This window comes from Globicephala melas, chromosome 16, assembly GCF_963455315.2.
Source record: "Globicephala melas chromosome 16, mGloMel1.2, whole genome shotgun sequence".
NCBI classification, from domain to species: Eukaryota; Metazoa; Chordata; class Mammalia; order Artiodactyla; family Delphinidae; genus Globicephala; species Globicephala melas.
In genome coordinates, this window is record NC_083329.1 from 31,778,815 (window position 1) to 31,794,189 (window position 15,375).

At 50.4% G+C, this 15,375-nt stretch overlaps 1 protein-coding gene across 49 annotated transcripts in view; it reads left to right on the forward strand.

Annotated features, from left to right (window-relative positions):
- SORBS1 (sorbin and SH3 domain containing 1) overlaps positions 1-15,375 on the forward strand; it is a 240,550-nt gene that overhangs the window by 121,793 nt on the left and 103,382 nt on the right. For 30 of the 49 annotated variants that reach the window (XM_060286519.1, XM_060286530.1, XM_060286536.1 and 27 more), the window contains 3 exons: positions 4,195-4,263; positions 7,059-7,154; positions 9,220-9,348. In XM_060286519.1, the coding sequence (XP_060142502.1) occupies positions 4,195-4,263; positions 7,059-7,154; positions 9,220-9,348 (294 nt within the window). The remainder of the gene's footprint in view (positions 1-4,194; positions 4,264-7,058; positions 7,155-9,219; positions 9,349-15,375) is intronic. The other 19 variants (XM_060286553.1, XM_060286555.1, XM_060286561.1 and 16 more) reach the window with 1 other exon arrangement.

The following is a 15,375-nucleotide window of genomic DNA, read 5'->3' on the forward strand; positions in this document are numbered from 1 at the left end:
CTGCAGCACAAGTAAACGGATCCACCATAATTGCCCCATAGTATGAGCTAATCCGTCACTTCCTTTATCAGGGCAAAACCACCCTTTTGCTCTGCCTTTGGTAGTAAAAATCAAGACCTACACAAATGAGCAGTTCTGAGTAGTTTTGGTTTAGAGCTGGGGTAGAAAGCCCGGGCTAGGGAAGACAGAAGGGAATAGGTAGGTACCTGCTCATGTAGCCAAGAGCCGTCAGCTCTCCAGCCCAGGATTCGGGGCAGAGAAGTTTCCATCTGGAGATTGAGGCCCACCTTAGCTCCTGAGTGCACCCTGGAACCTCCTGAGACCTGCAGGCAGGGTGGGCTGGGGGATGACCTAGTGGATAGCTCACTCAGGGGCCTCCTAATCCTGAGATATCTCCAGGGTGCTATCAGAGACCTCCGGAGGTTAAAAACAAGCCTTTCTGCTTATTTACGTGCAGTGCCCTTTTAGCCAAATCCTAAACCTTGCCGGACAGTGTGTGCTCATTAGGAGGAGGAGGGCCACACACACTGAGTGTGCGGGCTTTGGCCTGTGGTGGATCCTGCTCTCCACTCTCCTCTGTAAGATGGACATCACGAAAGCACCACCTCGTGGGGATTTTTGAGGATTAAGTGAGGCAGTGCTTCTAAAGTACTGAGCATGAGCCCGAGGCCTGTCCAGTGTCCCATCCGTGGGTTACCAGCTCAGGTTCCCTCCTTGCGAGGAGAGGGACTGGGCTTGTCCTTGACTCCATGGGTGCTTCTCCTGTGCGCGAGGTGGCTGCGTCCCTTCTTTTCCCCTCCAGGTGGGCTCGGGCGCTGCCAGTAGTCCCTGCTTTGCAACTCAGTTTTTCTTCTCGCTTGGCTTTTTGTTTTTCCTGTCCTTCAAAATAGGCCAGGGTTTTATTGCTTTGTTTTGTTTTTTTTCTTAGCTCTGTAGCCTAAAGTTTCTTGTTCTTCTAATATCAGGGTAAGCCTGAACTGGTATCACCACTCCTGGCATGAATAAGGGGGGAAGAAGTGGGCAGGGAGGGGCTGGTCAAGGGTGCAGAGATGCCTGTGGGACTTCTCCCCAAGTTCTCTCTCAGGCGTGATGCTGAAAGGAGGCATTTCCTAGGAGGAGTCCAAAAAATCTGGACCCTTTGACCTGATAATCGCGCTCTTGGGAATGTCTATCTTAATTCAAAGGAAGCAAAAACACCCACATGAAGGTGGGGAATGAGTAGGTTCGTTATGTGTGTTTACTTGATGGGAGATTATGCCACTAATAAAAGTGATCATCCGGAAGAAAGCAGCTATGTAGAAAACATTCGTTTTTAACCTTTGGTGGAAAGAGCTGCATGTCTGGGGTCACCTGGCTAGTGACTCCTGAGGCAGCCCCAGGCCACCAGCACCCTGCTGCAGAGGTGTGAGTGTGAGGTGATGGAATTATTTTTCCAAATTTCTTAAAGTTTGGTTGTTTGATTAAAAAAAAAAACACACAAAAGGAAAGGAAGGACATGGGTCTGGGCCTTGTGGAAGCTCAGAGGCTGCTGGCACTGGGGAGGCCCAAAGCAAGGCCTGTAGTCCTAGGAAGGGAATGGTCAAGAGAAATTAGGGCAGGTGCATAGGGAAGGGATAGTCAGAAACGATGGAGTGATGGAATGGGTGATATTTCTTTTACTTGGATTTCTGGCTTTCTGCCAACACCCTCCTTCCATCCATCCCAGAAATGTAGGTGAAAAGGGGACTTTGGGAGAACTAGCCTTTGTCTGTAGGTAGATTGGGGGCAGTGAACAGGACGGGCCCTATGGGGCCAGTGTCGGGAGGTCATGGCCGCTGTGGCGGGCCTGGGGAGCGGGCACAGGGGCAGTAGCCCTGCTCACGTCTTGATCCAGGAGCGCCTGGGCTGGCCTATCAGTGTAACTTATGTCAGGGAGGCTGATTGTTAAGAGCCCAGGTAGGGTGACCAAGTCTCAGCCCAATGAGCTGCTGGGGTTGGGGGCTTCTTTCATTTTAAAAATAAAAAATGTTTATCCTAGCTGGGTTCAAAGAAGATAAGCTGTGGGTGGGATGGACCAGACCAGACTTCAAATCCCTATTTAGTGATCTTAGAGCCCGGCATCCTTTCTGAGCTTCAAATTCCTTATCTATAAAATAAGAGTTCCTAACTTCTACCTCCAGGGGCCTGGGTATTAAGAATAAAAATGAGGTGCTCATTATGAAATGCTGAGCATGGACCCTCCGATCCGGGTAAATAGAGGGCTTTAAAAGCCCATAGCTGTTATGATTATATTTGTGGCCTGGTTTGCTCTTGGGGGACGTCACCCCAAGCACACTGATCACATGTCCCACCTGCTTGTCTTCTCTGGACTGCTGCCGTCAGTTCTGGGACGGGAAACTGGGTGGGGCTTAGGCTGCCGGTGGGCAGTGAGGGTCTCAGTGTCTGCAGCTGAGCAGAACTTTGAAAGGTCTCCACTGGTACACAGGAGGTGACATTCAAGGTGAACCTCAAGGTGCAGAGGATTTCCCCAAGCTAGGAAAGGGGGAGCGTGCATTTCTGGCCAAAGACCTTGCAGGAACCAAGGCCTGAATGTCGGAAAGTATCTGAAGTGCTGAAGGGGTTGTGAGGAGACCGTCATGGAGGGCAGGGGCAGGAGGGAACTGCAGCTGGAAAAGGGCTGGGACCTGTGGCTGAAGTGCCTGGAGTCCGGGATGAGTTGCCCAGGCTTTGTCCCTGGGTAGCTCCTGGTTACTGGGGCTTGTTTGTTGGTTTGCTTTTAATTATCAGGAAGGTCAGTTTGTTCATTTGAATATAACCACTTATGCCAACATACAGGCCATCTCACTGACTAAAAAATGATATTCCTAATGTACATTTGGGGGAACTTGATTCCAAGTTCAATTTGTTTCCTAATTGAAATGATAACATGTATGGTTGAATTCCCAGACTAAACCCTGATATTTTTATTTCTCAAAATAGAAGTGAATTATTTGCAAAGCAGAAATAGAGACACAGAGGTAGAGAACAAGTGTGTGGATACCAAGGGGGAAGGGGGTATGGGAGGAATTGACAGATTGGGATTGACACATATACACTATTGATACTATGTGTAAAATAGACAACTAATGAGAACATACTGTGTAGCACAGGGAACTCTGCTTAATGTACTGTGGTGACCTAAATGGGCAGAAAATCCAAAAAAGAGGGGATATATGTATATGTATGGCTGATTCATTTTGCTGTACAGTAGAAACTAACACAACATTGTAAAGCAACTATACTCCAATAAAAATTAAAAAAACAAAAATAGGGACTTCACTGGTGGTCCAGTGGGTAAAACTCTGCGCTCCCAATACAGGGGGCCCAGGTTTGATCCCTGGTCGGAGAACTAGATCCCTCATGCATGCCACAACTAAAAAAGATCCCACTTGCCGCGACGAAGACCTAGTGCAGCCAAAATAAAAAAATACATATAATAGTAAAAATGTAATTTAAACATTAAAAACAAACAAAAAAATAAAATAGAAGTGAAATACAGTATATTTAAAGTGGAGGGTTTTAGAAAATCATGTTGCTTTGTCCTGTTTTGTTCTCTGTCCTGCTCCCTGGGGCTTTTTCAGCCAGATGGGGGTCTAGAGGGTGCTCTCCAGATACAGACTGAGGGCTGGGGTGGAGAAGGGACAGAACGAAGGCCAGGAGAGCGGTCAGGGGGCCAGGTCATCGCCACAACCAGAACACAGGAGCCTCGGCTGGGGACCCTGGGCTGGGGGCAGGACCGGCGTGGCTTCCATAGCAGCGGCGGTGGGGTGGGGTGAAGGGAAGTGTCACAGAGACTGAGGTTTCTGTCCTGACTGTCTGACAGCTCTCATCCAGGATGCACAGGGATGCGTTTGAGCGGCCTTGGAATGGTGGATAAGCCTTTGTCAGGCAGGAGATGCCATTTTCAAGGAATTAAGGAGATTTGTTTTTAAATGTCAGAAGTGAAGCCAAGCCAGGAAGCCAGAGAATTTACAGCGCTCACAGCACACTTCCCATCCCAAACAGCTTTCGCGTTCTCCCTGCCACAGAGCATTCTCGGAGCTCAGCTACGACGCCCTGGGGCCCTTCTTCAGGCCTGAGGAAGCCTGCAGGGCCAGCGCTTTGCACCGGGTGGGACTCAGGGAAGGGCAGCTAGACGCGATCACAAGCCTCGGGCTCTTTCTTTCTTTCTTTCAGAATGCGACGTGGGTGCTTCCAAAGCTGTGGTGAATGGTTTGGTACCGGGCAGCAATGGGCAAGACAGAGGTAAGGCTCTTGAAGGGAAACTTGGCATTTCTAGAAGGAGCAGGGCCCGGGCCACCTGCCTGGTGGGAACAGTCACTGGTCTAATTAGGCCGTGACCTGGAGACCTGTTCCTATGCTGTCCGAGAATCAGGAGTCTGAGGCTGCCGTTTCCCAATGTGAGGTGATGTATTAAAAACTGTCCCTAGCTCACAGGATGCTGTGAACCACAGACCCCAAATACATGGGCAGAGTCCTCGTGTGTATGGCATTTATGAACCTGCAGTCTCTCTTACCCAACATTTCACCTCCACCTGTGATAAATAGTGACACATTCACCATCCTGACCCTGAGGCAAGAGCCTAAATTGCTGAAATAAATTATTTTGGTGACCTTAGTTTCATGCGCATCCTCTCAGATTTTCAATTTTAAAAATTTTAGCACAAAAGATGTAAGTGTGAAATGAATGATGGATGAGATGACCTTTGAGGCCCCATCTCTCATCCTGAACAGCCAGGCCTCAGGCTTCCCACGTCACTTTGCAGTGTGAGGAAACGGGCTCGGGTCCTGGTCTGCTGCTCGTAAACAGAGACCTCTTGGGAGGTCCTTTGTCTTTATGGCTATGAGTTTCTTTATCTAGAAAATGAGAGAATTTGATGATCTGCAGTATTTTTTCCTGCTTCAGATTCAGGTTCCAGTGATTCTATCAGTGCTCATCCCACAAGTATTATGGTATCAAAGAGGGAGGGCAAAAGTCCTGTCATGGGCATTTAAGTCAAAATGCACCCTCCCTCAAAGAAAACGCTTACAAAGTTTGACATATTTGGGGCTTCCCTGGTGGCGCAGTGGTTGAGAGTCCGCCTGCCGATGCAGGGGACACGGGTTCGTGCCCCGGTCCGGGAAGATCCCACATGCCGCAGAATGGCTGGCCTGTGAGCCATGGCCACTGAGCCTGCGTGTCCGGAGCCTGTGCTCCGCAACGGGAGAGGCCACAGCAGTGAGAGGCCCGCGTACCGCAAAAAGGAAAAAAACAAAGTTTGACATATTTGGACTTTGTAATTACCATCTGGGTCAGCCAAGTATTCATTCTGAGACGAGGCAAAGTGTAAAGTCAGAAAGAGCAGCCAGGAGGGGAGGCGTAGAGAGCAGGAGAGATGGGGAGCCTGGGGCCGGTTGGTTGGGAGGGTCCTGCTGTTGTCCTGTCTTCCGTGTCTCCCTGCCCGGCTGCTCTTCTCCACGCCTGGTGTGAGGCAATGTTCTCGGGGTCTTGGACAGCCTTGGCCAATTCGCTTAGAGAATGTTGAAGGGCGGTGCCTAATAAGCATCTGATGAGGAGCACACGGGGAGACGAGCGTGTCTAAGGCTCCCCCCAGCCCTGTGAATTCATCAGCAGAGGAGACCTCGGAGGTGGGCGGGCAGGGTGGCCCGTGGAGTTGCATTCCCCTCGCTCCTTGGTAAGGCCCACCTTTGGTTGGAAAGAGGAAGCAGATGCAGCCTGGAGTCATCAGGGCGGCCTGGGGCACTCAGTAAACCAGGTGCCAGGACAGCTGGGCTCCAGTCTCGGCCTCTTCGCTTGAGCACTGGATGACTCCGACCAGCTCTCTTCTTCCTCTGAAAATGGTAACAGAATCCTCCCACCCAATCTCCCAGGTGCCCGTAAGGAGCAGTCAGCAGGATTGCTGTGAAAACTTGTTTGTATCTTAACATGTGCAGGGTTGTTATTATCAACTCAGTTCTTGGCGGCTGTATGACTGCCATGGACCTTGTGAAATGACAGCCTGATGGACTGGAAGGTGAACTACCCACCTCCGAGCTGCCTGCCTCCCTCCTGTCCCCTTGACAGGCTCGTCAGCATGATGCTGATGCAGCCGTGACGGTCTTGCTTCCCAAACAGCCCTACCCCCCAAGGTGTGACGTGGATCTGGGACTATAAGAACTCCGGGTGTTGCTCAAGAGTGACATTGCCACCATAGGCTTGTTGTGAGAAGGAGGGTTTGGGACTATGCCCACCATTGAGATTCCAGAATCTGGGTAGCAGGGGGCCCAGGGATGCCTGTGCCTAGATAAGCATGAGCATCCGGGACTTGAGGACAGCAGCCTTCACCCACATCCCAGGCAGTATCCCAGCTTTCAAAGCTCAGCTGGTGTCAGCACCCTGGGCCTCGCGCTTGAGTGCGCCCAGAGTCTTGAACAGGCACTTGGACACTCGGCAACCTCTTGCCCAGGGAAGGATGGCTTTAAGTAGGCCATCTGCTGCCCAACAGATGGGGCCTCTGATTTGCTCAGGGCCGGAGAGCTGTGGTTGTCAGAACAGGCACAAGACCCCAGGAGTTACGATCCTGGAGAAGAGGCTGTGATGGCTGAAAGGACCAGGCAGCTCCCAAATTTGTTCCCTGTCCTTCCTCCACTCCTCTGGAGTTAGAGGAGCCATAACTCTCCTCCTCGGAGCCTCCCCCCAGCATAGACACCCTAGCCTTCTCCCAGGGGGCCCCTTGGACCCTGCTTGCTCTCCCCTTCCTCTGTTTGCCAGGCCATCTGCGTCTCTGTAAATCTCTTTGTCTAGCGAGTTCCTGGTGTGGCAGGCAGCACAGACACTGATCAGCTGCATCTGGGGGACGGTCATGGGAGGGTTCTGGTGACTTGGTACAGGACTCTAAAGAGCGAAAGCAGGTTATTTTAAGTTACTGCATCTACCGCTCTTCCTATTGTTCTTCTGGTGTGGGTGACTTCCTCCTATTGTCCCTGCCCGGTTCCTCCACTGCCTGAGTGTTTCCCAAATGTTTTTTCTGGATGCACCATTTACCCTTTTGTGTTTTCAGCAACTGCAGACCCTATACGTGCACGCTCTATTTCTGCTGTTAAAATAATCCCTGTGAAGACAGTGAAAAATTCTTCAGGCCTAGTACTCCCTCCAGGTATCTCTCCTTGGGTTGGTTTTTGTTGTTTTTTTTTAAATTGTTAGCAGATCATGCATGATCCTTTCTTCTTTCCTTCTAACAAAGACTTGGAGGCTTAATCCTTGCATGTTTAGGAGCCACTCCCTTTCACTTCTCTGGCTGGTTTCCTTTCTTCGTGAGAGTGTGTGTGTGTGTGTGTGTGTTTCTGTGAGCCACTGGCAAGTGTGGAGAGGAACTGACAGGTGCCTTGCCCCTCCCCCTTAAGGAGAAGGTCAGTCCAGAGGCTGAATGTTGATTCCAGCTGGTGTAGGTCTGAGCCACATAGACGACTTAGGTTCCCCTTAGATGTTCCAGCTCCCAAGACTTTATTTAAAACTCCACTGTCCCCAAGAACTAATGTGGCTACACAGGGAATCTCTGAATGGGTGTGAACTTGAAGCAGCTCCCTTAGATGCCACACCTGGCTGCGTCTCTGTGATGCTGGACGGACCATTTCCCTGAGCACTCCCTCCTCTGCCCCAAACCTCACCAGCAGTCACTTCCTGCCTCTCCTCTCCAAGGAAGGGGGTGCAGTTCAGACGACAGCTCTGGCTCATAGCTTCCTTCTGTACAAAATGAGACGAGGGAGGCCCAGGTGGCTCTTCATCCCACTGGTGGTTCTTTCAGGAGTTGGGCCAATCTGGCTGTGCATCCAGGACACTGTGGACGGGCTGGGTTTGTCACTTTGCCCCTCAGCCTTTGGCAAAGACCATGACTTTGCCCCTCACCCTTTTGAAAAGACCGTGAATCAATTTTGCCAGTAGTTCTGTGACATCAGTCACTTATCCTCTTGATAGGGTTGGATGAGTCAGATGCTCTCCAAGGCTGCTGCCCGCCCTGCCATACATTGTGGTTTTGCGCTTTGCTTTCAGTGCAAGAGGTGCTGACGGCAGATCTGTCCTCTTCTGTAACACTAATGATCGTTCTGTCTGAGCTGTCAGAAAGGGGGCTGCCAGAGTGGAAAGGAGAAGCAAAGAGGCTTGGCTCCTCTTGGCCCTGGAACAGGAATGGGCATGAGTTGCACATCTGAGCCCACATCCTGCCCGATGCCCGCCTTAAACTTTACCCATAATCCCAGTCATGACAATTTGAGGTCCAAGATCCAGGCTGTGCTGTGAGCAACTTGAAAAACTGTGGAATTCAGTTCAGCTCAGCTGTACAGAGAGAAACATTCAGCACGTGTACCTCCTAGGGCTGTGTGGTCTGTGTGGCTTTCTTGTTTCCCCGTTACTGATTTTCCTGGAGGATGAACATCCAGATCTTTTGAAGCCTATTTTGAAATCCTTCTCCATGCAGTTCTGAAAGATACCCTTGGTCTGTTATTAGGCCATTGTGAACTGTAGGAGAGGTCAGGGCCCGGGAAAGGCTCAGCTGGAAGTGCAGCGAACACTGTTCTTTGAAGGATTTAGCATTTCTAGTCGTTTTCTTTGGTGTGAATTTTCTTCATTAAGTTTCGAATGTGAGGCTCTGGCCCTTGGTCTTTCTCCCCAGGCATCATATCCTGTCTCACCACTGCAGGGGGCTTGGCTTGCTGATACAAGGAGATTGTCTTTTGCTTTTCCGTTGGGGGGCTGCACGGAGCAGTGATTCTCTACAGAACCACCACCTAATTCCCTGTGCTGTCGACTTGCTCTTTTTTTAAGAAGGATGATGTGGGAGCTTGAGAAATCTTTCATAAATTCTTTCTTGAACTGAGCCTTACTAATTGGTCAGAAGCTGCTCACCAACCTAAACTTCATTTAATAAAAGGAATCAACCCGCTTTGATTTGGAAATGTTTACAGCTGACGTTGTAACGCATCCATTGACTCAGAACTCACTGTTGCCTCCATTTCCTCCTAACCTCATGATGGGTGGTAAACCTCTGAAAATGTGATTTGTCCCTCTTCACCATCCACAGGTTAATTTTCATTGACCGTCAGACTTTGCCTGTCTGTAACCAGGTTCATCTCATTCCCCAGCTGTACCAAGTTGCTGGCTGACTGTCGCTTTCATCCTCTAGTAGCCTGGGACTCAGTCTTTCCTCTTGGGTCTTTCCTTTTCAGACACGGATCCTACAAAAATCTGCACTGGGAAGGGAGCGGTGACTCTCCGGGCCTCGTCCTCCTACAGGGAGATCCCAAGCGGTAGCCCTGTGAGCCCTCGGGAAACCCCGCAAGAGGAAAGGAAACCAGGTGCGCTACCTCGGAGACCAGGGGAAGGGTGGGGCTCTGCCTACCGATTCTCCCAGGGGCCCCTGGCACAGTCCTCTCCGTCTCGTCTCTGTGGTGGGTGGTGATCACTGCCCTAAACTGACAGGTACCCACTTGCTTCAGGCAAAGGCACTGCGGCGACCACTTTACTCTAGCTTTTGACGGAACGCGTGAGCAGTCTGAGGCTCTGCAGACTAGTTTAGGAGGATGGAGATGGCTTAGGGGCCTGGGGAGGGAGTGGTGGGATGGCCTCCAGGCTTGGCTTCTCTGAGCCGCCCCCACTTCTAGGGGCTCAGCTGTGACCATCCAGGAGGGGCTGGGGCTGGGGAAGAAGCCAAGGGAGACTGAAAAGTGCAGGCGGCCGAATGGCCTCAGCTCCCGGAAAGCAGGGAGGCATCCCGAGGGAGCAGGATCAGGAGAGCGTGTCTAAGGCCAACGCAAAAGCCCCCGCCCCTCGGGAAACCCGGGTACCTGGAGCACGGTGCTGAGGTGGACACCTGGGACTTCGGGATCGGCACATGGGGTTCATGTCCTACTTCCACCACCTGTTGGCTGTGCAGCCTGGGATGAGATGGCTGCTCTCCCTCAACCCTGGTGAGCCCACCTGTCGGATCAGGTTGATAACTGTACCTGCCTCGCCGCGTCATTGTGAGGATGAAGTATGTCAAGGGTTTTGCATTTTCGACAAGTTCCCAGGTCCTGCTGATGCTCCTGGGCCAAGGACCACACTTGAGAGCTACTGCCATAGGGGACGGGAGTTTTCTCCCATCTTGAAGGAAGGAAATGGAGAGAAAATGAATTGGGGTGATGACCACTTCCTTGGGACCAGAGACATGCAAGCTCTTCTGGTAGTCGGGAGTGGTGTGTTGTGATAAGATGGAATTGTACAGGATGGAGATGGTCAGTACCCAGCATCCTGGAAACTTGACTTTCTTTCTGTTCCCTGCCAGCCGTAACAGGTACCAAGGCAGATGCCCAAGGACGAGGCCAGGCTAGGGTTTGAGCACCAGCCCCGTTCTGGTAACGTCAGTCCCTGTGGAAAGCTTCTTTTTCCCTAGGCTCAGGGGAAGGCATGAGTGGCCTCCAGCACTATTAGGTTGAAAGTATCTGCTTGGCTCTGTTTTCCTGAACCCATACCTGCCTCTTTCCCTACTGTACTTTGCCACTCTGGTCTCCAGGAGAGGTGGGGCCGCTGGGAAGATCCATCTCCCAAGCTGGAGGACCTCTGAGAAAGAGAGAAACCTAAGGGATAATTTAAAGAGAAGGACCATACCTACAGCGCCGTGGCCCGATAAAATGACCTCACAACCTCCTGGCCCTTCCTCTGGTGGTGAATGGGAATGGTGAATGGCAGGAGAGGGAGCCTTGAGCTCCCCCTGGTGGTCACAATGTGGCACTAACACAGAGCCCCGATGTTATTCTTTACCTTGCTGTCTGTAGCTTTGCACTCCAGTGCAGTGATTTGAGCACTTAAGGAAGCTCTCTCTAGTCCCCAGATAATTCTATATCTTACAGATTTATAACAGATAATTTGGATTAAAAAAAGATCTTGTTTTAAATTGAAAATACTCTGAAGGATTGGGGGATGGCTATCAGTCATTCACACCTTACAGTAAATTAATCTTTGTAGATTATTTTTCTCCAGATAAATAGAGGTCATTGAATCCAAATCAGCAGACATTCATTCTGCATCCTATAGGGGCCAGGCATCACTGGGAGTCACGAGGAATTGTGGCGAGAAGGGAAGAAAAGGGAGAGAAATTTGGGGGCATCATGTGAGAACAAGAGTTCCAACCAGAGAGTCAGGTGTGGAGCCCCAGTCCACTGTCATGCTTTCTGACCACACGTATGTCACACCTCTGAAGCACGTATGAAGTATGAGGGACTTGGGAAAGATGGTTTTCAAGCCTTTCTAGTTCCAGAATGCTCTGTGAACTTGGGAAGTTTGGGAATTAACCTGACACAAACAGAAGCCTATTCACTGGGGACACATTCAGGATTGTACACTAGGCCAGTTTGGGTGGAAAGGAACAAGCTGGGGTTGAGTAGGAGTGGGGGGAAATTACACTGATTAGGTGAACAGCAGGCTGGAATGAGTTAACACTGGAGGTGCAGATAAAAGAGGATGCACCTCCAGAGGTGGGACACTCAGAACCAGGGATCTTGTTCTCTTACCCTCCTGGCCATTGGCCAGCATCCTGCTGGCCCTTGACTCTGGCTGGGTCCGTGTGGCTCCCCAGCCCTCCTCATCCCTGCCTGCTCCCTCCATCTGAGCCTCTGGATGACAACTTGCTGGCCCCCACCAGGCCTCTGAGACTTGACCAGCCTCATGGAAACAGTTTCCGGCAGCGTTTGACGGCAGCTGTGCTAGCCTGGACTGGGAGCCCAAGTGTGAGGCAGGGAGCCTTGCTTGGCTCTTGACAAGGACTGGGCGTGCTTCCTTTTCCCAGCATCTTCACAGATAGTGGGTGTCAGATAGCGTCCAGGTCTCTCCCCTGCCACCAGGGCCAGCATCTGTGCCCCAGCTGCTCTGGCTGTCTCCTCTCTGCATTGCTCCCTGGCTTTACCACATTCCTCCATCCCTGTAGATCTCCAAGTTGCTGATCATCTGCCTGAACTGGAAGCTTCGGTCTCATGTTACTGCCCAGCACCTGTGGCCTGATTTCTTTCCCCATATGGCCCCTTGACACCTGCATTTCAGAGGTGGCCCCTATTTCCAGTCCTTGCTCCAGCTCCCTTACCCTGTGAGAGGTGGTCTCGCTCTCAAGTCACACAGTCCTCTCTCAAGGCTCAGCTGTACCACTTACTGTCTTGGTAATATGGGCAAGTTAACCTTGGAGAGCTTCAGTTTCCCCATCTGTAAACTGGAGATGACCTTAATAGAGTTGCTGGGATGCAGTGAACTCTTCCATCTCAAGATATAGCACAGAGCCAGGCATGTACAAGGTGCTCTTGAATGGAAACGATTCTAGTTTCTGCGGATCAGGAGGCCACTTAAAGACTTGCAGTAATTTCTCGTAGAGGCTGTGAGGGTCTAGGCCCAGCGTGGTGGTGGTGGGAATGACGAGCAGGGGCCAAGCGAGAAGTGTATCTGGAGAGTGGAATGGCAGGGCTTGGCACGGTGTTTAAGGAGTGCGGAGAGGTAGGGCTCCGTGCGGAGCAGAAGGCGCCTTCCCTGCTTGACTGGGAGAATAGATGTGGCGCTCATGGAGATGCTGGATTTATGAGGGGAGTTGGAAGGAGTGTTGGATTCCACTTCTTGATGTGCTGAGTTTCTTGGCAAGAGAAGGACTTCTAGGAGGAATTTTCTAATAGGCATTTGGAAATTTGGAATCCAGGGTGTGGATTTGGGAGCCATTGGCATCCAAATGAACATGGGGAGGGTGGAGATGCTCTCTGAGGTGGAGTGACAGACGGAGCCCTCAGAGTTGCCCAGTTTAAACCCAACCTCCAGGCTCCTGCCCTCAGTGGTAGCTTGACTCTGGATCCCTGACCACCCTCCTAATCTCTGAATGTAGACTTAGGTTTTGGGATCTGAACCATCTGGAAAGAGCTACAGTAATCTTAATGCTGATTCCCGGCCTCCAAGAGAGGCCTCTTATTCCTGCTTCCTGGTATAATAGCTTGGCCAGGTTTGGGTAATGGCCCTGTTGGTTCAGGTGTGACTCCACCTGTGTCCCCAGGTCACGGTGATCTTAAGAGGAGACAGGGAGCCTGAACTGCTGGTGGGCGCTGTACGAAGCTTCCTTCTGGTATGGCATGGAGACCATCAATCCCTGTGTTCTGACTCAAAAGCCAAAGTTCAGTTCGACATTTACAGCTTATTCTGTGCCAGTTGGCTCCCATCCTTCCTGTCTGATTCTTGACTGCAAAGTTAGCTATGCATGTAAAGATTCTTGGACCTGCAGTCAACTCATTTCCTCACATTTGCTCTCGAGAAATGACAGTAGCAAAAAGATAAGAAAATTGACATTAAAATAGTTAGACATTCCCTACCCCCATTAACTAAGAGTCTTTTTCGTGAGCTCACGTATGAGAAAAGGGGGCCAAATGAGAAGTAGTTGGAGGCAGAAGTCCCCACAAGAGAAGACTCTCACTGTGACACCAACTGCAAGGTCAGGGGGTTCCCACAACCACTCTCAGGTTTGATAATTTGGTAGCAGGACTCAAAGAACCCATTGAAAGCTGTTATACCCACAGTTCTGGTTTATTACGGGGAGAAGATACAGATTAAAATCAGCTAAAAGAAGGAAGCATGGAGTTGGTGTGGTCCCTCTCCTGTGGAGTCAGGACATGTTAGTTCCCAGCACTGCGTGTGAGAACATGCTCAGAGCAGTGCCAACCATGAAGGTCATACAAGCCGTGGTGTCCATGGTTTTCATTGGGGCTCTATTACATAGGTGTTATCCACTGCCCAAGTGGTTCGTCTCACTCTCCAGTCCGTTAGGAGGTTGAGCGCAAAGGCCCCCAACCTAAGTCACGGTACTGGTTTAGCACAAAGACAGTCCTATCAGGATGACATTCCAAGGGCTTAGAGATTAACTCCTGGAAGCCAGAGGGCAAAGGCCAGACCTCCTTTTGGGGAAGAGTAAATTCTTTACCACACAGCATGAATAAAAGTTAAACAAGGTATGGAACGCTCTTAGACCCACTTTTAACACCTTTCCTCTAACTCGTGGATTCTCTACCAGGAAACACAGATCTAACTCAATGAAAAGTGTCCTGAGATCCCAAGAAGTGATCAGCAAAACAAGCTTACAACAGACCAAAATGAAATTAGCACAGAGTGAGATAAAGGAAAATAAGTAAGCTGTGGCCACAGGCCAGAAAAGATTGTATATAAAGAATAGATGGGGCTTCCCTAGTGGCGCAGTGGTTGAGAGTCCGCCTGCCGATGCAGGGGACACGGGTTCGTGCCCCAGTCCGGGAAGATCCCACATGCCGCGGAGCGGCTGGGCCCGTGAGCCATGGCCGCTGAGCCTGCACGTCCGGAGCCTGTGCTCCGCAACGGGAGAGGCCACAACAGTGAGAGGCCCGCGTACCACAAAAAAGAAAAGAATAGATGGAGAAAAAGATAAGGCAAAATAAATTAAACTTCTCATGGAAAGGTTTGGTCTCCTCAGGGCTGCAAAACCTCCTGAGGGACCCAGCTTTCCAAGGCCCTCCTCCATCACGGGAGCTCTGAGCTAACATTTATTGAGAGAAGCATTTTGACAGTCTCCCTAACCAAGAGTTAATAATTGATGATCATGTACATAAAATTTCACCTGCCACCCTCAGACACAAATGGCCCTGGGCTGCTACCAACCTTCAAGGTTCAGAAGAGTAGGTAACAGATGAAGGAGGATGAAACGTTAGAAATGCAGCTCTTGTAAATAAGAAAGGAATGTTCTGAGGAGTCCTGGGAACTGCCTTTTTGGGGACAGGGTAAGGGGAACAGTTTTAAAGACTTGGAATGAGAAGAGAAAGTGGGTTCATTCCCGAGGATATTGTGTTCTTAAGGCTATTTATCAAATGGCAGAGTCAACTGCTCCAATTGCTGTGTCTGGGAAATGTTTTTCCCCTTATGCTTTGGGTCCCGATCTTACTAAGCACATACCTTATGCCACACACTTCCACTTAGTCCTTATGACGAGAGAGAAAATTTCTCATTTCACAGATGAGGCTATGTCCTTTGCTGCAGGATATGCAGTGAGCAAAACAGGATTCAAACTAGGCTGTCTGATTCCACAGTGACAGTCCCTTTATGATACCTAAGGGTTTGGGAGGAACAGACTCACCTCAGCTTTCCACGACACGTCTGTGTGCCAACATCACCTGAATAGAACCAACCCAGCCAAAGAGCAGACAAAATAACATGCTTCCACATCCATGTACAAAGTTCACATCCTTTATTGATAGCCTCTCATCAGAACCTGTTGACATAGAGAACAAACGTATGGACACCAAGGTGGGGGAAGCGGGGCCGGGGGGGTGGGATGAACTGGGAGATTGGGATTGACATGTATA